Source organism: Letharia lupina (genome assembly GCF_014066315.1).
Source record: "Letharia lupina isolate WasteWater1 chromosome Unknown contig_16, whole genome shotgun sequence".
Taxonomy (NCBI): domain Eukaryota; kingdom Fungi; phylum Ascomycota; class Lecanoromycetes; order Lecanorales; family Parmeliaceae; genus Letharia; species Letharia lupina.
Genome location: NW_023502985.1, coordinates 807,743 through 826,846, shown reverse-complemented (window position 1 = coordinate 826,846; position 19,104 = coordinate 807,743). Strand labels below are relative to the sequence as shown.

Genomic DNA, 19,104 nt, shown 5'->3' with positions numbered 1-19,104 from the left:
TTCGCACTTCGAGGCATCGACGGACATACAAAAAGATAGAAGATAACATTCCAAAAGTACTTGTAGAAAGATGCCTGGAATCACTCGAATCACTTGAATCATTTGGCCCCTCATTCACTTCCTTCACTTCATTCGCCTCTTATCACAATGCCCTCTTTGTCCTTTCTTCATCCTCCACCTCAAACTACCATCTCTCACTGAAATCACCACTCTCATGATCACAACCTCGACAGCTTCCTCGAGCCATACATCTCACCACATGGCTTCCTGGACAGGGGCCAACGGTACCCAGCTATCTGCTGCAGCGCTCACAGATCCCAAAGCCTTGAAGAAGCACTTGGCCAATGGTACTTCCATTTCATCTCACTTTGCATCTTCTTCTGTGCCAGCTCGTCGCGGCAGTGAACCCCCTCGTTCTGAGCCTTTTTTTGAAACACCCTTGATTCCCGATCTTGCATCGCAAAAATCAAAGGATGACGCTTACGATGCCCTTGATCATAAAGGCAAGAAGGCCGTGAGCTCACAGAATGCGACAATAGCTGGGCAAGCGGCCTCGAGCTCGTTTGATCCACGTCGCCTTCTCGATCCGAAAGGCTTCAGCAATGACCAACGGCAAAGAGATTCTAAGAGCGCTTCAACCGAATCTACTATAGCTCAACCAAGTCCTTCCAATCTGCACCTAAACGGTAAACCCTCCGAGGCCGACGTCAATGGCTTGCGCAAGCGAGACCACGAGGACTACGAAGGTCAGGGTATGGGCAGCTTGATTGAGAAAGTGCATAATGTTTCACAACGTGAAGAACGTCCGCAGAAGAAGCCGAAAGCCGAGAGCGGCGAGTTCGATGTCGAAGAGGACAAGAAGGTCAGCTTCGTTGGCGGAGGCATGGGTGGAGAGATCGGAGAATACTTGAAAGAGAAAAAGAAGCAAGGCATCGCGGAGTCAGGGTCTGTCAACGCCGTGGTAGATCTGACTGGAGGTACGCATCCTTTATTCAAAGAAAGCTTTGTCGAGCACTGGTACTAATTGGAATCTTAGATGATGAAGATGAAGAAATCGTCGTCGTTGGTGACAGTCAGGAGAAGGAAGTGTGTTATGGACGCTTGCAACAGACAAAAGTTCAAGCTCATCAACTGCCGTGCCCCGGCGGTAAAGCTGTCTACATCAGTAAGGGCGACTGGCCCGCCATGAGGTTGCAGCTCAAGCGTTTCCCTGGAAAAGACAACATTATTCGCGTCATCGATCCCATGGGCAAAGACTTCGGCAACGTTGATCTGAAAACCTCATTCGCCCTTGCAAGGATCATGGACTCCAAAAACCCTCGATTTCGAACGCAAGCTAGGATCACCATAAGAAAGAGACAGCCTAACGACTACCCGGGCAAAGAATGCTCCGAATACTTTGACATTACGATCAACTTGTACGGTCCGAAGGTCAAGGCCCAGCCACTGGGTAAATTTCTCAGGCAGAGAAGTGTTTTACTCGGACCTCCATTCATGGTAGATAGTGGGATCGAGGTCGTCAACCCACATCAACCTGCCGACACGCCTCCGAGGACCTCTTATGGAGGGACACAGAGCGCGCCCCGTACAGCTCCTGGTTACGTCGTTCGTACTGCAGAGGAGATTCATAACGATATTGTTGGAATGTTTGATTCTCTTGAGCAGTCAGAGAATCTGCCAGAGAAAGAAGCTGACCCTCGTATCATCACACCGTTGCTCAGCCATCAGAAACAAGGTCTCTACTTCCTCAGCAACAAGGAAGAAAAGCGAGTTTTCAGCGACAACGACGAAGACAATAATTCGCTGTGGCGCTTAAGATATCGACCTAATGGATCACCTACCTATTACAACGTCATCACCGGCACAGAAGAGCGCAATAAGCCACCTGAAGTACTCGGAGGAATCCTAGCAGATATGATGGGTCTAGGCAAGACACTGAGTATCTTGTCTCTCATTGTTGGAAGTTTGGAGGCAGCCGGCGAATGGGAAGAGATCGGGCACTTGCCAGAAATAGATGGCGACAGAGCCTTGATTCGCAATTCGAAAACCACATTACTTGTCTCTCCGTTGAGCACTCTCGCGAACTGGGAAGATCAGATCGCTACTCACATCAAGCCTGGGGCATTGAACTACTATGTCTATCATGGCGCCAATCGTATCACAGATATTAATGCTTTGGCCCGATTTGATCTTGTTATTACGACCTACAGCATCGTGGCTAGCGAATATGGAGGACGTGCCAAACGCAAAGACATCGAACCATTGCTGCAAACGAACTTCTTCCGCATTGTCCTTGACGAGGCGCACATGATCCGTGAGCAATCCACCCGTCAATCTCAAGCTATCTGCGCACTTTCAGCCCAGCGAAGATGGGCCGTGACGGGTACTCCAGTCCAGAATAGATTGGATGACTTGGGAGCGTTAGTCAAATTTCTACGAGTCCAGCCTTTCGACAAGGGCGGCTTTTCTCAATTCATCCTTGCTCCGTTCAAGAACGCAGATCCTGAAATCATACCGAAGCTTCGACTTCTTGTGGACAGCATTACTCTTCGACGTCTCAAAGATCGCATTGATCTTCCTGGGCGCCATGATCACGTTGTTAGATTGCCTTTTACTGATGAAGAGTTTGGTCTGTACGACTGGTTCGCAAAAGATTCTCAAAATACACTGAAGGTCATTGCTGGTGAGCAGAAAAAGAGCTTGGGCGGGAAAACGTATGCCCACATCCTTCGAGCAATCATGCGACTCCGTCTGCTCTGCGCCCATGGCCGTGAACTCCTCAGCGAAGATGATCTCAAAGTCACAGAAGGCTTTAGCTTGGACAACGCCATTACCCTCGACGATGAAGAAGAGGACAATAGGCCCGCTCTCAGCCCAAAGCAAGCTTACGAGATGCTCATGCTTTTCAGAGAGACTGATTCCGATACTTGCGTTCAATGTACGCGTAAGATTATCGTCAAAGACAGAGAAGATACGCCAAATGGTAGCGATGATCTACTTGGATGCATGTTGCCATGTTATCAGATCATCTGCAGACAGTGCATGGACGCTGTCAAGAGTTCGATTATCCAGAATTCTTCGGCGGACCATCGCTTCAAGTGCCCTTTTTGCGAGCAGACGTTGCGAACGTCGTTTTTCGAGCTTACCAAGGACGGCATCGAAGCCGCCGAAGAGGCTAGAGCTATGGCTAGGGAAAATCCCCGTCATGCGAAGATTATGGGAAGATATGGTGGCCCACATACGAAAGTCAAAGCACTTTTGGAGGATTTAAGGAGATCGGAAGTCGAGAGTCAGAGTCTACCGACTGGTGAACAGCCTATCAAGAGCGTCGTCTTCTCAGGCTGGACCGCCAATCTTGACCTGATCCAGATCGCGCTTGAAGACAGCAACGTCAAATTTGTTCGTCTCGATGGCAAGATGAGCCGCAAGAACCGCAATCTTTCTCTTGACGCATTTAGAGACGATCCGACAGTATGCGTCATACTCATTTCCATCATGGCTGGAGGTCTAGGTCTCAACTTGACCACTGGATCCAAAGTCTACGTCATGGAACCACAATTCAATCCGGCTGCTGAGGCTCAGGCTGTTGACAGGGTCCATCGTTTGGGTCAGAGACGCGAGGTTTTCACTTACCGCTTCATCATGAAGGACAGCTTCGAGGAGAAGATGCTGGATCTTCAGCGCAAGAAGCAGAACCTCGCCGATCTCAGTATGAATCGTGGCAGAATTGACAAGGCTGAAGCAGCGAAGCGCAAGCTGGATGAGCTTAGAAGCCTCTTCAGGTAGAGATTTTTTCTCAGACTCCACGCCATCTTTTATTTGATACTCGAAAGATATGACCAAAATTCATTGCGGAAATCACCAGCAAAATCACCAGCCAGCCATATGACACCTTTAACAGATCATCGAGCGGCAGAACTGCTCTGCATTCGATCTTGCCTGCCTTAAGCTAATGGTCTCTTGCATATCCACTGTCGATTCCGTACGACGCCATTATTCATGAATCGAAATGCTTGCCATCCTTCTCACTTCAAGCTTTACGATCAAGACCTTTGACTTTCCAAGTCGTTGGTCAACATATGAGGGCATTTGCATACATCAGAGCCGAATGAAGTTGAAACTGGAGTTCGGTCATACTTGAGAAGAGGCATTGGTTGATTGACTTGCTCAAGACAAAGGCGTTGGCAATCCATAGATTTGATACCCCATTGCAGCAGATAGCGAATGATTAGTCTCCTGAACTCCAGACCCAATCGCTGAGGATTTCAAAGTACCGCATCAGTCGTGCATGTGGTATTGGTCACAGATAGCATGTGACTAAGCAAAATGTAGATTCGCTGAATGGTGTAGGTACCTACGCTATGCCCAAGCCGCATCCCCTAGTAGAAAGAAGCTCTGCACACTCCTACAAGGAAAGGAAAGGAAAGGAAAGGAAAGGAAAGGAAAGGAAAGGAAAGGAAAGGAGAAGAAAGAAAGAACCCGGGTAAACGCTTATCAGAAGGGTATCGCCGCTATGCTCTGCACCACGAATCTTACGTACCACACTGCCTCCAATTTAGAGGCCGTCCAGCAATCCGCCTCGTATAAACTCAAGACGATATCTGCCAAGGCAGTATCATACAGAATGCGTCCTCCAGTCCGCCTTCAGAGCAACGCCAGTGCTGCAGCTAGCGAGCCCTTATCATACTTAACATATTTGCCCTTCCCCTTATCTAGTGCCTCGTAACGATCGTAGAAGCGTGCATAGAGCGGCTCCACCTGATGCCCCACTTCCCTACTCAATTCACTCTTTACCTCTCTCTCCATGCTGGGACTCAACTCCTTATGCCTCTTCACGCACTCGTCGAAGGAAGTGTTAAAGAGCTTGAACTTCTCTTTGATCGCATCCTTTTCTTTGCTGCCGAGAGATTTGACCACTTCCGCTGAGGTGAGAGAGGCGCCGGAATGTGGCCGGGCTCCTGAGGCATTTGTGCGAGTGGAGTCTAAGAGCGCCGATGACGGTTCACGCCAGGCGTCCATATACGTGGAGACACCTTTCCTGCGCCAAGTGTCGATCTTGGTTTGAGCGCCGGGATTGGCGCCGATAAGTGAGGCGAGATCAGAGGAGCGGATCATGCGGTCGATTAGAGCGACAGTGTTAGAGATGAAAACGCCATGAACAGCTTTGGATTTGAGCAGAATACGAGCACGTGATTCGAGGGTGGTCAGGTGTGCCTCAAGGGTGTCGAGAACGTAATGCGTTAGCAATTGAGCGCCGTCTGCGCCAACATCTAGGGATTTGAGCGAGGGTAAGGAGGTGGAGGAATTGTTCGAACGGTTAGCTGATGCGGACTGAGTCCAGTTGCCGTCACCTATAGAGGCCAGAATTGATGAGAGGGATTTGGGATAGACGGTAAGGGTCTGGAGGCGTGTCATCGTTTCAGAGGTGAAGGGAATGGCCGAGCCATCTGCAGGCAAAATAGCCAAGGACATAATGCGGCGTCGTTGGTCGTCTAGCAGCTCGGGGAGTGAGAATTTCGCGATTTCCCGGACTGGCGCTAGAGCATCCCCAAAGGGTAGCGGTTCTCCAGTCTTGGAGTTGAGATGGTGTGCTACATCTGTGACGACCTCAATGATCTCGTAAGCCAGGAAGCAGTCCGTGGTCAGGTTGGATTTGATGTGCATGTTAAGCTCGCGCAGAGTTTTGGCAAACTCGGCAAGGGCTCTGCGGCAAGTGGTTTCGAATGCTATGGTCCAAGCATCGCGGGGGAAGCACGCAGAAACATTCTGGAATTCGGCAAGGAAAATGCTATCGATCGCTTTGGCATATTGATTGATGGCATTGCTGCCTTGACGATAGATTTCATCGGAGTTCTTCTTCTTCGAGGTGCTGATCGATGCTAAAGATAGATTTTGAAGGCTACCGACGAGGTAAGGACCACGAATATCTGAGTAGATATGGATCGAGGCTGACTCGCTCTGGTTGGGAACTGTACTGCGAGCGCTTGGAGAAGAGATATATCTGTCCATAGCCTCCAACTCTGATGCAGTCCCATTTGATAAAGTTGGGAAGGGCAATTCTTTGGTGGATTAGCACTCGAGGTCATAGAACGGAACATATGCGTGGCCTACCCCTTGTGAGATAGTGCAGAGGCTCCAGAGGCTGAGAAAATTCGAGTAGCACGGAACGATAGACTTCTTCCATTTTCTTACTACCTTCAGCCAAAAGCTCGTTGAAGTCACCGATGGCCTGTTGATTGGCACGCATGTTTGTAGTGCCCATCTCGGTAAGAGCTCGATTCACACGTTTCAGCGAGTTCAAGTACTCGGTCAATCCGACTTGGGCCGGTCTGAATGTTGGTTCAGCGGAGAGACAGAGAGAATCTCCCCTTGATTAGACTTACCCAGCCCGAATGATCCTCTCTTCCTTACCTTTGTCTTGTCCCGGCTCAAGCATCTTGTCAATGTGCTTGATAAGCTTCTCAATGTCTTGAACAGAACGTTAGGTTCCATGTTGACTTCTTGGTCTGCCGACATACTATGTATTTTGATCTGATGCTGGTTTGTGTTGCTGTGCACTTGGCCCATCCCATCCCTGACTGTCCGACCTCCACCCTCGACACTTGCTTGAAGTGTCTTAAGTCTTCTGCCAATGTTTGCATGCTCATCTCTTTGTGCAAGGAGAACCTCTACCTCCGCTTTTTCCTCCGCCCAGACTGCCTTTTGAACTTTTGCCATCATTCGCTTGTGCTTCTTCTTGAACAGGATACAACTTATAAGAGACGGGGGGGAATGCCACCCCAGTTGGGTGCTGGCCTATCCTGATTATACAGATCTATAGTTATCAACCCTCAGATTCTACCAATTGATGGGAAAAAGCAACCCTATATTGTCAGGCGTCTGCAGGCTTCTACCGTCCTACAACTGCCACGTTTTCTGGCGGCCTGCAGAGCGTGCCTCATCAACGTGATAAAGCTCGGATGATCGATACCGCTAAACCCAGATTGGTTAGCATCGAAGTGGCCATAGTGAGATCAGTGGCTTGGCAACCGTCGTGTTTCTTCCGATGGAAACTCGAAAACAGTGAACCTCAAGGACTATGAACCAGCGCATAGGCTCTCTAGTTGTGGGATCATCAGTCGCTTTTACCCTCAACTATAGGCTCAATCCCTCAGCTGTGCGATATAACGACAGCGGTAGTACTACGCAATGGCCTAGCACTCGACCTAATATTTCCAAGAGAGGGCCAAAAGAATCGAGCCAGTAAGTGCACTCTTCAACTGCTTGGTATGACCGTCAAGACATAGGCAAAGTCAGGTGTAGATCACGTTTCCATGTGTACAATCGTCCCTTCTGTCGCATAAGTTGCTATTGATGCGTGTAATAAATCTAGTCCTTTCTAGTATTATGGTATTTACAAAGAATCATACTGCTGAAGCTTCTACTTTGGCACGCAGTGCGCCTATTGTTGGCCTGGCAAAGCAACTTCTGTGGCTCAGGACTTCGAAAAAATACGCTGACCCGAGGCTATGCAGAAAGGAAGACAATGACGCCAAAGCTCCAGCAGAAAGCCAGGATGACGAAATTCCCCTTTTCGAGGATGAGGATAGCGCAGCGTGGGCCTCTTTCTCTTTGAATGTTGCTATTGCCCGCAAGTCGATATCATCTGTCCAGGTACGTACATTGAAGAAATTCACCCCTCGTCGATACCATTGGTTTGGGTCGCGAGACATCTTTCAGGAACAAGAAACCAAATAACCCTCTGCGATCGTCTGATGAATCTGGTTCTTTTACCAGAAAGAGTCATCTTGAGACCGAATTGTTTTCTACGAAAGGAGAATTTTCAATTGGTAGAGGAGCAACAGCTCTACCTCCAAGGCTTGCTTCATACATCCAGCTTCTCGTTGGCATTTTGAAGGGTGCAGAGAGCATTGTTATTCCTGATCCCACAAGACAGGAGACTCCCTAGATGTATTTGCAGCCGGTTTCTAGCTGACGTCGAAATTCATACAGTGGACGACACTTGGAGACAAGATCACGGATCGATTCATTCCGCAATGGGCCTACGATCTTCCGGACTATGTGGCAAAGCTTCAGCGAGAGATGAACATGGCCAGAGGGTCACTTGCCGAGGAGATCTGGCAAGAAGCTCAGGATGAAAACATTCATCCCGAGATTGCGCTGAATGCGAGAGTAAGGGTCGGCAAAGACTTGTGTTCTGATGAAATGGCCTTCGTCCGGCGCAGAAAGAGATACACAAGGTGTGCGCTGGCAAAGTACCTCGAGATACCAGAGGCCGATGTGGATCCCAAAGACGTGCCCACCATCGCAGTGTGTGGATCAGGTGGAGGTCTAAGGGCCCTAGTTGCTGGAGCAGCATCATACTTGAGTGTAGAAAAGACCCCATGATGGCCTGCAATCATGCAATATTGACCATATGACAGGCGCAGGAGGCAGGGCTCTTTGATTGCGCCACTTACACGTAAGTATCCGCGGAGTCCATGTCCCCCCTCTCGGATTGAATCCTGAGATTTGAGACGTTTCTTGGCATTGTTGACTCTCTAGTCTTGTTACAAGTCTAAACATAAACCCTCAAATGAACAGTACTGACTCCAAATCTGTTATCCAGTGCCGGTGTCAGCGGCAGTTGCTGGCTGCAGACTCTGTACAACTCAAGTCTCGGTGGCCGTAGACATGACAAAGTTATAGAGCACCTGAAGAAACGCATAGGCATCCATATAGCATACCCTCCCAGTTTCCTAGACTTGTGTACTCGAGCTCCCACAAATAAATTCCTCCTTGCTGGCTCCGTGGAACGGCTCAGAGGAGACCCGCAAGCAGATTTTGGCCTCGTCGATGTTTATGGCCTACTGCTATCGAGCCGATTGATGATCCCACGAGATGAGCTCAGCGTCGACGATCGAGATCTCAAGCTCTCCAACCAACGGTTTTACCTCTCTAGTGGTGCAAATCCACTTCCCATTTATGCCGCTGTTAGGCATGAGATACCGTTAGAGGACGAGAAAGTGAAAGGCGAGACAATGGACGCAGCGAGGGAAAAGGCAAAGCAAGAGGCATGGTTCCAGTGGTTCGAATTTACTCCTTACGAGCTTTTTTGTGAAGAGTTTGAGGCCGGCATCCCCTCATGGAGCATCGGCCGTCACTTCCAAATGGGAAGAAGTGTGAACCGTGACAATAGGCCTCCACTTCCAGAGCTTCGCCTTCCGCTTCTGATGGGAATATGGGGCTCCGCATTTTGCGCCACCGTACGTAACTCCTGGGTCCAGATATCCTAAGCTGAGCCACCTTTCGAGGTTTGATATACGTTTCAAGAGGTCTCAGGAAGCAAATCTGTCTTCAATAGCCAATGCTGACTTCAAAACCTCTGTCAGCTTGCCCACTATTACAAAGAGGTCCGCCCCGTGATAAAAGGACTTGCTGGCTTTGGAGGTATCGACGCCCTGCTTGAGGAGAAGAACGATGACTTGATCAAATTGCATCCAATTGATCCAGGAACAATCCCAAATTTCGCAAGAGGCCTTGAAAACCGGCTGCCATCGACTTGTCCGAAGAGCATCTTCAACGATGAATATCTCGAGCTGATGGATGCTGTAAGTCACTGCCATGTTTCATGATGATGCATGCATGGGTCTTCCATTGGAACCGCAATTCTGCAGTTGCTCAATACTGATCTTCCTAGGGCATGAGCAATAATCTTCCTCTCTATCCGCTACTCCGTAGAGACCGAAACGTCGACATTGTTGTCTGCTTTGATGCTTCTGCCGATATCAGGCAGGAAAATTGGCTTTCTGTTGCCGAGGGCTACGCAAAACAACGAGGTGTCAGAGGATGGCCCGTAGGTGCTGGCTGGCCAAGAGCAGAAGACGAAACGAAGACGGAGCTCGACGCAGCTGATGCAGCGACAGCTCAACAGGCTGCTGGCAAAATAGCTGAGACGCGAGAAGAGCAGAGAGGGAGGTCTCAAAATAATGTCAAGGATCACATCGCAAAGCACGAGACCCAGGAATCTGACCTGGGCTATTGCAATGGTACGTAAATCTCCGAGTAGCTCCCTCCCAGCATGTACCGGCACTCAAGTATCAATACATTATCCCGGGAGTTCAGTTCCCGTCTATCCTCCACGTACGCTACATCTTTTGTACCTCAAGGTGATTTCGTGTACCAAGAAAGATATGCTGACTTGGAAAATTGCTCACAGTCTGGGTTGGCACCACCATGGATCGCAAGAGCGACGAAAAGCCATCACAAAGCTCGCGGGTTGAGCTCGATGCCGACTGGAAGCTCCTAGCTCCCGAGGCTGGAATTACGGTTGTCTATTTTCCCTTCCTACGAAATCCCAAGGTGGAAGACGTTGATCCAGACACGTCGCCGTTTCTTTCCACCTGGAACTTTATATATTCGCCACAAGAGATCGATAAGGTTGTCGCCCTCGCACGAGCTAACTTCGAAGCCGGCAGAGACCAAACGAAGAGGACTGTCAGGGCTGTATATGAGAGGAAAAAGGCTAAAAGACTGGAGGCGGAGGAGAAGGAGAAGATTCAGCGGTGGAAGAGGCACCTACGAGAGCATGGAGACCATTTTCAATGAGGTGGATTACTGTGCCTTGAATACTTGGAAGTTCGTTTGAGATACCCAAGCATTTCTGTTTTGTCAATTTCATCAAGCACTCGAGCAAGCCCGATGCAAGACTGATAAGCGCTGTTAGCAACCTTGTATTGCCGAAATTGGCGCGTTGTCTTGGGAATTCTGATGGAAAGATGGAGTGCCATGAAGTTTGGAATTTCTGTAAGGCGATGCACAACCTGCTGTTACGAAGGTCATGCTCGGGGCGCCAGGATGACATGCTCCGACGTCTTTGCTTCTATTGCTCGGAGATTCTGGCTGCGCTATGATATAAGGTACCTTACAGGTACCTTATGTCACCCTCGTTTAGCATCTTGGCATACCATCACAGCCCCATAATCTGACGCGCCATTCTCCGATTATCGTAATCATCTGAAGCGTCTCTCTAAAGTAAAGTAACGTGCTCTTTGATGGTGGTGTAAAAGGATGAGGAAGAGGTCAAGTCGTTAATGGTATTTTTAGCACTTGCAGTACTTATGAGTAGGGTTTGTGGCGCATGTGTCATTGGTTGCGGGTCGGATCTCTAAGGGGCCGGAGGGGCGGTTTAGGGGGCTAGGGGGCTAGGGGGCCACGCGGGGAACTCGTGTCCAAAGTCTCTAAACAGTTCAAGCTATCGTGTATAATATACTCACAACAACCATGGCAGATCGCCTGACACAGCTTCAAGACTGCTATGATCAAGTAAGATGCCGCTTACGTCTTCTCACCTTCACCAAAACTAACACGCACCAAAAGCTAGGAACGCAATTCTACGCTTCCATCCGTTATCTATCGCTCCATCACAATTCCTCCGCCCTCACACCCCCACCCCCACCTCCTTCCACCTCTCAACACAATCACAATAATAGCAACTCCAACGCAAATCCCAATTCCAACCACGAGCAACCTGAATCCTTCTCATACCCATCAGAACAACGTCCCGACACTCCCGCCGCGTTCGCATTCGCGCAGCGAGAACTAGCCCAAGATCTACTACTCAAAACAAAGCAGATTGAGCATCTCATCAGTGTGTTGCCGGGTGTAGAGAATAGTCAGGAGAAACAGAAGGCGCGGATTACGGGGCTGGATGCCGAGCTTGGGCAAGCGTTGGAAGAGCGAAAGAAGGCCGAGGAGGAGAGGGAGCTTTGGCTAGGAAAGGTCGATGGGATCATTGGGGGAATAAGGCGGTGATGTCTGACGTTTCGATACTCCGCGCCTCTCCGCCAGGCGCGTTGCTGTCTTTCTGCCGCCAAGTAACGTCACTGTCGGGCTTTGATATGCTCCTCAAGGTGACGAAGGGTGTATCCACAAGCAGCACATGATCTACAATATCGCCCACGGGTTGTCCGCTCGTACATATGCTTGCAACGCAAAGCCAAATCTGGGTACAATAAAAGGATCGCGAATCCGCAATCCAAAGACAGCTAGTACTACTTCCTGGCGCTTGAAAATGCCTCAACCAACTGCTCTGCCTCTTCAGGGCTGACCCTAGCCTCCAGCATCTGATGCGCGCAATCCACAACGTCATCCTCAATGCCTTGCTCATAGAAGCCGCCCTCACTGAATGCGAGACGGGTGAGAGCGACGAGGAACTTCTTTTCGCCGCCAGGGACCACGGAGAGACGAGCCTGCATATTGACAAGATGAGCGTAGTTGGATGTAAGGTGGTAAAGGAGTCGGGTGGAGGTATTGACGAGAATGATCCTCTGCTCATACCCATACTGGTAATCGTAAACTCGGTCGAGCTCATCGTTCATGACGCGTACCAGGTGGCCGATAACAAGTCGATGTTTCGCAAGCGCTTCACTGCCGTGAATGGTGTTACACATGGCTTCGATCAAACTAAGAACATGGAGACGGACTTCGCATAGCTTGGCGGCATCGGGTGGCTCTTCCCCTGGAGAAGTACGAGGAGTATTGATGAGCAGGTGGGAGAGGTTGTCAATGATATGAGCTTCGGATGCGTCTTGCTGTCCATTGTTCGGAGGAATGATCATAGCGAAGGATTGATCCAAAATGCTTGTATGGAGCATGCTGAGCATAATGTTGATTTCGTCCAGAGGGTTGATGAAGTTGAGGAGCATCATTATGAAATCGAAACGCATAGTGCGCCAGAAGCGTACTATCTCCTCTGTGTCACAAGAGCAGTCTTCCGCCATCGTTTGCATTACCTGAAGACATTCGACGCAGCTAATGTCTGCTCTGTCCTTCCGAGGTGACTCTTTCTTGCAACGGGGCACGAGTATCACATCGGCTGTTGATTGAACCAGACTCATCAGGTGGTTCGTGAGATCCGGTGCTGTCTTTATTGAATTGAGCACGAGTATAAAGTTGACCAGGTCCACGAGGAGATGCACTGGCTGATGCTGAGTTAGACAGTCAGAAATGAAGGAACACCGGTCAAGATAGATGGAAAATGCTTACATATTTCTCCTCCATACATTGTGACCATAATGAGATAACGATCAGACCAAGTGCAGCCGCAAAATTGTCAGAGTCTGGTTTGAAAGTAAGTGTCGACATTTTATCAAGTAGAATGGTGGAGAGAGCTCGGTCTCGGTTTGAAGGGAATGAAAATGTTGCCAGGCGCTCGAATGTCCTTGGCTCCTCAGGTGTGAAGCGACGGTCGAGCAATCTTTGTGTAAGCTTTGGAAGTAGATGTTAGTTTGGCAATCCCAATGCGTTCGCAACTCGTACCTTGAACTTCTGGTCCTGCCGTACTGGAGCAGGCCTTGGTATTTGGTTATTGGCTAACTGAACATGACCTCTCTGAGATCCAGCTGTTTCCTCAAAGGAGTCGATTTGGATTGGTTGCGTGAGATCCAATGGCTTGACAGGGCTGGCTTCTGTGGGCTTCCTTTTCCTTTTTGCCCCGGCTTTAGGGGTATTTGCTTTGGATCTGATGACTAGTCTGGAAGGCGACATGGGCTGGATTTCCTCATCTTCGAAGCCATCTGCAAAGGCCAAAGCTTTGTTCTTTTTCGGAGTTACGGGCTGATTTTCCTTGCCCCTAATCTTCAATTCGGCATCTTTGTCTTCCCCTTTCTTTATAGCTTTCTGTAGGTTTCTGATCTGTTTGCTCCCTTCCGCAAGATCATTTTCAAGGAAGTCTTTCTCCGTAGCGAGCTTCTGAAGCTCTGCTCGTGCCTTTTCTACTTCGATCTTTTGTCGCGCTGCTTCGTCGGCGTGCAGTTTCTGTAGAGCGAGAGTTCGATTCTCAAAATCCTTTTCTATTTTGGTTGCATTGGCTCGCACGATAGCAATTTCGCCAGCCTTGGAATAAGTATTGTCATTGGCATTCTGAATAGCCTGTTGAAGTGCCTCGCGTTCACGTAGCAGCTCAAGAGAAGTTTAAGCAAGCAGCCCCTGTACAAGAGAGTTTTGAGCAAGCTCACCTTCAGGACTTGAGCTTGAAGAGCGTTCACATCCGCACTCTCCTGTGGATGCAGGCCAGGGTTCACCAAATACACAGCCCTTTCTCCTTGGCCTGTAGTGTTCGGACCACCGCAATCGCTACCATTGGATAAGGGCACGCCAAGAGCTCCCTGCTGATTCACACGTTGCTGCGCTTCTATGGGCCCTGATTTACGTTGGTTCGCCGCATATCGCTGTAGTCTCCACTGCTCTCTCTGAGAGTATTCCCCAGGCTTTTTCCCACCAGCACCAGCTTCGTATCTCGCAGCTAGAACAGGTTCCTCTGCAGCGTCAAGGATCTCGCCGTCCAACATCTCCTCATCAAAGTCGCCATAGTCTGACGATGGCGCCTGAAACGCATGTTGGTTAGCAGCATGGCTCGCAGGTCCCCCAGCCGATAGTCGTCCAAGACCACCTGCTAGTGAGGTAGATTGTTTTATGGTAGGAAGCTGGACTTGTGTACTCAGGCTCGGTTGTGGCGTTGATTCAATTGCATTTTTTTGGAGTTGATGAAACGCGTGGTCCGGCAAGGCGTCTAGGTCGTCATCCGAGTAGTCATCATCTTCGCCGCCCTGGTCGTCCATGACACTCGTCGTATATCCGCATTGAGAGGTCTACAAGTTGACCATGTGAGTACTTTGAACATTGAGATATTGACGTGTGAAGGGTACTATACTTTAAGGGTCCACAGCGAGAGCGCGAGAGTGCGGGAAGCGGCGCGGGCTACCTCGAGTAGGGCTAGTACTTGTAGGGCTCGAGTAGAGCTGCAGCGCACGTTTGATGGGCCAGCAGCCCAGCACTGTGACACTGCGTCTTCAACGCCGATAACGCCGATACTTTGATCTTGATATCTCGCAGCAAAACTGAAATTGTGCGGCGTGAGAATATCCCAGTCCGCGCCAGAGAATTGGCGCTCTTCCTCGCCCTCTGCATGCTTCTTTTGCTCAAGGCACCAAAAGCTTGATTTGAGCTTACCCGAACTCGACAGAGTGCGAGCGACGAGCTTCCCGGTCATCTCGCGCCGCGCGTGTGTCTGAAGTGTTGCTTGACCTTAGAGAATACAAGCTGGCCCGTTTATTAGCTGAGCAGTGAGCACCCTCTACAAAGAGCCATGGCCAAGCCAAGGCGCAACGTCCAATTTCAACATAGGGGGAGTAATCACCAGAATGGAAGACGACCCAGCATATCCGAGAGCGAGGGCGTATCCGAGCCAGGTAGCCCAACGAGAGCAAGTCTGAATGGGAAGCTGGAGTCAAGCAAAGAAGAGGTAAACCTTTCTGTGCAGATGGATCACTCTCACCGTGACGGGCCAATCTTATCAAACAATGCTGATGCCCATGCCTTCCTTATAGGATGAGACCGAAATTCCACCGCAATCAGAGTACGAAAAGAAAAAGCAGACCTTCATCACACGGACGATCTGGAGTTTCGTCATGATCGCCGGCTTTTTCACTGCCATGTTTTCAGGTCATCTATATGTGATAGCCATCGTGACGGGTATCCAGATTGTTTCCTTCAAAGAAGTCATTGCCATCGCAAATGTTCCAAGCAGGGCCAAGAACCTACGATTCACGAGATCGCTGAACTGGTACTTCTTGGGGACGACAATGTACTTTCTCTACGGAGAGAGCGTGATATATTACTTCAAGCATATAGTGCTGGTCGACAAGGTTTTACTACCTTTCGCAACCCACCATCGCTTCATCAGCTTCATGCTATATGTCATTGGTACGTCTCCGCTACAGGGGTCATCGTCAGCTGCAGTTGGAGAGGAAATCCGCGATTGACTCCTTTTGCAGGGTTTGTGTTCTTTGTCGGCTCTCTTCAGAAAGGCCACTACCGCTTCCAATTTACCCAGTTCGCCTGGACGCACATGGCCCTCTACTTAATCGTTGTACAAGCCCATTTTATCATGAACAACATTTTCGAGGGGATGATCTGGTTCTTCCTCCCAGCATCCCTCGTAATCACCAACGACATTTTCGCCTACATCTGTGGCATTGCCTTCGGTCGTACCCAGCTCATCAAGCTTTCGCCTAAGAAGACTGTTGAGGGTTTTGTTGGAGCGTGGATCTGTACCATTATCTTCGGATTTGCCATGACGAACGTATTGATGCGGTACAAATACTTCATCTGCCCAGTAAATGTATAACAACCTAGCCCGTACAATGTCATTCCCCCAAACTAATTATCTTTTAGGATCTTGGCGCGAACATATTCACGGGCCTCTCCTGCACCCCAAACCCCGTTTTCATACATCAGGCCTATCATATCCCCTCCTTCCTCACCAACCTCCCTCTCCCAGCCTCCCTCCAAATCCCTTCCACGGTTCACATCGCCCCAATGCAATTTCATATCCTCGTCTTCGCAACATTCGCCTCCCTCATTGCGCCCTTCGGCGGTTTCTTCGCCTCGGGCCTCAAACGTACCTTCAAAGTCAAAGACTTCGGCGAGTCCATTCCGGGCCACGGCGGTATCACCGATCGTATGGACTGCCAATTTATCATGGGTTTCTTTGCTTTCATGTACTACCAGAGCTTCATTGCGATTTACAGGGCTAGCGTGGGGGATGTCATGGAGAGGGCAATCCAGGGATTGGATGCTGAGGAAATGGTGGAAGTGGTGAAGGGTTTGAGCAAGTACATGGTCAATCAGGGTTTTGTGGAAGAGCGGCTCCTCGACTGCCTGACAGGAGTGGTCGGAAAGAGGAAGTGAAGGGAACCTCGAGGAAAATCAATTAACTTATAAGCGACAAATTCCGATGCATATGATCTTTATATCGGGATGGGCATGGACAGCGGGGGCAATAGTAGCCTAACATCTTTAGATTAGATAGTTGGGGCTTTGACATAAATCCTCATGATTCTTATGACAATAGAAATTCACTCATACCAAAACAGCGGTCACTTCATCTAAAGCTATAATTTTGATCCGAAAACGTTCTTTGCAAGCGTCAATGATATATCTCCTCACTGCTCTTACCACTCGGAAGCTGTAACTTGATCTCCGGTCGGAATGTCGAATTTGCAGACTTGTGGGCACATGCCCTCAAGCTAGCTCTGTGCTTCCTGAGGCCGTATCTAACGGCCTCGACGTCTCTTCTTTCGCTTTGAAGCTCGTCCCGGGACCTCGTCCTTAACAATTGGAGGACCTCGTTGGACCAGGACTTGGTGTTCCAGCCGACCATTGCCTTTTCGCTGACCCTCATGCGGCTTGTCCGGTGCATTGCCGCACCATTCTACGGGATCTCCCCTGTAAGGTGTTGCAATGGTGGCCTCGGGTTCGGCTTTGAATGAACGGATGCGTTTCGTCTCTGGAAGTACCTACTCGCATTCCATGGTCAGAGGTCAGGCTCAAATCTAGCCCCAGGGGAAGCTCAGACTCTACGTCTTTCCCTCTCAACCTCGACCTCGACCTCGTACTCTTCTTCTTCCACCTTGAAGAACTCGGCCACAGCATTCTTCTCGTCTCTTGCGCGCTGCGGGTTGAGCATGAAGCGCACCGTGCCCTCCTTCAGCCCAGGCTTCGAGCCGCCATTAGCCGTTGGAGAGGTAATGTCTCTCAAGGATTCATCGCGAGGACTCGTGGTTGGAGTAACGGGTTTCTTAGCTTTCGAGTCCATGATGCCATTTGCCGCTTTGGCGCCATTGGTGATGGACCTCTTCTTGTGACTTTGGAAATGGCGTGGGTACTTGTTGGCCGATGCTTCCTGATTTAGGGCAATTCGGATGCTAATGAAAGTCTCGAGGGCGTGATCTTGGCCGACAATGGTAGATGCTCGATGGTGAGTATACAAGTCCAGGAGGTCAAGCAGCGTCTCTAGAGTTGACATGATTAGATATGGTGTTTTGATAGGAGTGTAGTAAGAGGGCATACCCATGACCTCGGGGCGAGAGATTCTCCATTTTGTATAACCCTTGCCTGCTTCTAATTCCGAAACCGGCTGTTCGCAGATGCGCCCCGATAGTTCCACACATGCAATTGCCATGGTGGCCGTGGTCTGCTTGATGGGAGCGAAGGTGCGATAGAGGTCCAGAGATATGTTATAAGCAGTTTTGCCTACCGTATCTCGGTCTACATGATAATGCTTTGCCATCTTCAGAACCAAATTTTGAGGATAACGATTTCTGAAGTCGAAGCCTGATGCTTCGAGCATGAGACGTTCCAGACCAATGATTGTCTTTGAGTGATTCTCGAACAGCTGTCCATAGTCAGGAAATGGATCGATTTCTCGACTGGACGCACACGTACTTGGTCATCTGGAGTAAGCTGCTCTCCCGGTGTAAGTTTCAGATTGTACGCAGCACAGAGAATTTCCTTTGACTTTTTCAGTGTGTCCTCGATCTTACACGCCGCGAAAAGTGCTGCTGCAGCCGCATCCTACGATGCTATTAGAGGGCAAAATTTACTGGGGGTTTTCTGATACTCACAATGTAACCATTGCTATCAGGATGTACTAGACGGAACTTGTGATAGTACACCGCTGCAGTGTTGTAAGTTCGTACGGGACTATTCATATCAGCTTTTGGGCTTTAGAGAATGCTACCAGTCTTTACTGACAGATGCATAGCTTTTCTCACACTGTCGATCCAGGCCACACCCTGAAGTCGAATACTGTCATCCTTCGCTTCTGATACTCCAGCAACGGTAAGACATTCATGAATTTTGGGTTCGAAGATGTATGGCTTTGCAATTTCGATATAAGACGGGTGAGGACCAACAAGACCATGCTCCATCGGCTCTGCTATCTGAGACGGAGCCATTTCATAATCCAGTGTCGAGAAATCCAGAATCCAGCTTCTCGAGTAGACGACTGTCAATGTTACTGCGGAACGATTGAAGTCTTCTGTGAAACGAGAGTGATTGAAATCTTGAAACTGGAAGAAGTCAATTTAACAAAATCCGGGGAAAAGGCTTGGCAGTACAAGACATATATGCACCCCCACGACCCCCCACTCACCCTAGAACTAATAGGGGGTGATATTGGGGTACAATTCTTTTGTCTTGGCAACATCTCTGTGTTTCTTGGCAGCCGCCACCTTCTTCACCTAAGGGCGACATCTGTGTTTACAGCAGCGTTATCATCTC

At 49.4% G+C, this 19,104-nt stretch overlaps 7 protein-coding genes across 7 annotated transcripts; 4 read left to right on the top strand and 3 right to left on the bottom strand.

The window, feature by feature from the left end:
- Nucleotides 1–259: 259 nt before the first annotated feature.
- On the top strand, nucleotides 260–3,786 carry HO133_003062 (uncharacterized protein; the record flags this gene model as incomplete). The annotated part of the gene is made up of 2 exons (XM_037293986.1): nucleotides 260–977; nucleotides 1,037–3,786. 2 exons carry the CDS (start codon nucleotides 260–262, stop codon nucleotides 3,784–3,786), a joined length of 3,468 nt encoding a protein of 1,155 aa, XP_037150064.1.
- Nucleotides 3,787–4,644: 858 nt separating this feature from the next.
- On the bottom strand, nucleotides 4,645–6,720 carry HO133_003061 (uncharacterized protein; the record flags this gene model as incomplete). The annotated part of the gene is made up of 4 exons (XM_037293985.1): nucleotides 4,645–6,059; nucleotides 6,112–6,329; nucleotides 6,384–6,468; nucleotides 6,519–6,720. 4 exons carry the CDS (start codon nucleotides 6,718–6,720, stop codon nucleotides 4,645–4,647), a joined length of 1,920 nt encoding a protein of 639 aa, XP_037150063.1.
- Nucleotides 6,721–7,078: 358 nt separating this feature from the next.
- Nucleotides 7,079–10,587, top strand: HO133_003060 (uncharacterized protein; the record flags this gene model as incomplete). Its single annotated transcript, XM_037293984.1, has 8 exons — nucleotides 7,079–7,242; nucleotides 7,515–7,653; nucleotides 7,993–8,370; nucleotides 8,424–8,461; nucleotides 8,609–9,245; nucleotides 9,372–9,590; nucleotides 9,680–10,028; nucleotides 10,199–10,587. The coding sequence occupies 8 exons, from the start codon at nucleotides 7,079–7,081 to the stop codon at nucleotides 10,585–10,587; spliced, it is 2,313 nt and encodes a 770-aa protein (XP_037150062.1).
- Nucleotides 10,588–11,262: 675 nt separating this feature from the next.
- Nucleotides 11,263–11,793, top strand: HO133_003059 (uncharacterized protein; the record flags this gene model as incomplete). The annotated part of the gene is made up of 2 exons (XM_037293983.1): nucleotides 11,263–11,304; nucleotides 11,359–11,793. 2 exons carry the CDS (start codon nucleotides 11,263–11,265, stop codon nucleotides 11,791–11,793), a joined length of 477 nt encoding a protein of 158 aa, XP_037150061.1.
- A 239-nt stretch (nucleotides 11,794–12,032) lies between these two features.
- HO133_003058 (uncharacterized protein) lies at nucleotides 12,033–14,600 on the bottom strand (the record flags this gene model as incomplete). The annotated part of the gene is made up of 4 exons (XM_037293982.1): nucleotides 12,033–12,968; nucleotides 13,027–13,248; nucleotides 13,300–13,941; nucleotides 13,998–14,600. 4 exons carry the CDS (start codon nucleotides 14,598–14,600, stop codon nucleotides 12,033–12,035), a joined length of 2,403 nt encoding a protein of 800 aa, XP_037150060.1.
- Nucleotides 14,601–15,127: 527 nt separating this feature from the next.
- HO133_003057 (uncharacterized protein) lies at nucleotides 15,128–16,731 on the top strand (the record flags this gene model as incomplete). The annotated part of the gene is made up of 4 exons (XM_037293981.1): nucleotides 15,128–15,283; nucleotides 15,369–15,744; nucleotides 15,816–16,162; nucleotides 16,216–16,731. The coding sequence occupies 4 exons, from the start codon at nucleotides 15,128–15,130 to the stop codon at nucleotides 16,729–16,731; spliced, it is 1,395 nt and encodes a 464-aa protein (XP_037150059.1).
- Nucleotides 16,732–17,096: 365 nt separating this feature from the next.
- HO133_003056 (uncharacterized protein) lies at nucleotides 17,097–18,779 on the bottom strand (the record flags this gene model as incomplete). The annotated part of the gene is made up of 6 exons (XM_037293980.1): nucleotides 17,097–17,339; nucleotides 17,399–17,835; nucleotides 17,893–18,217; nucleotides 18,268–18,396; nucleotides 18,447–18,525; nucleotides 18,577–18,779. The coding sequence occupies 6 exons, from the start codon at nucleotides 18,777–18,779 to the stop codon at nucleotides 17,097–17,099; spliced, it is 1,416 nt and encodes a 471-aa protein (XP_037150058.1).
- Between the last annotated feature and the right edge of the window lie 325 nt (nucleotides 18,780–19,104).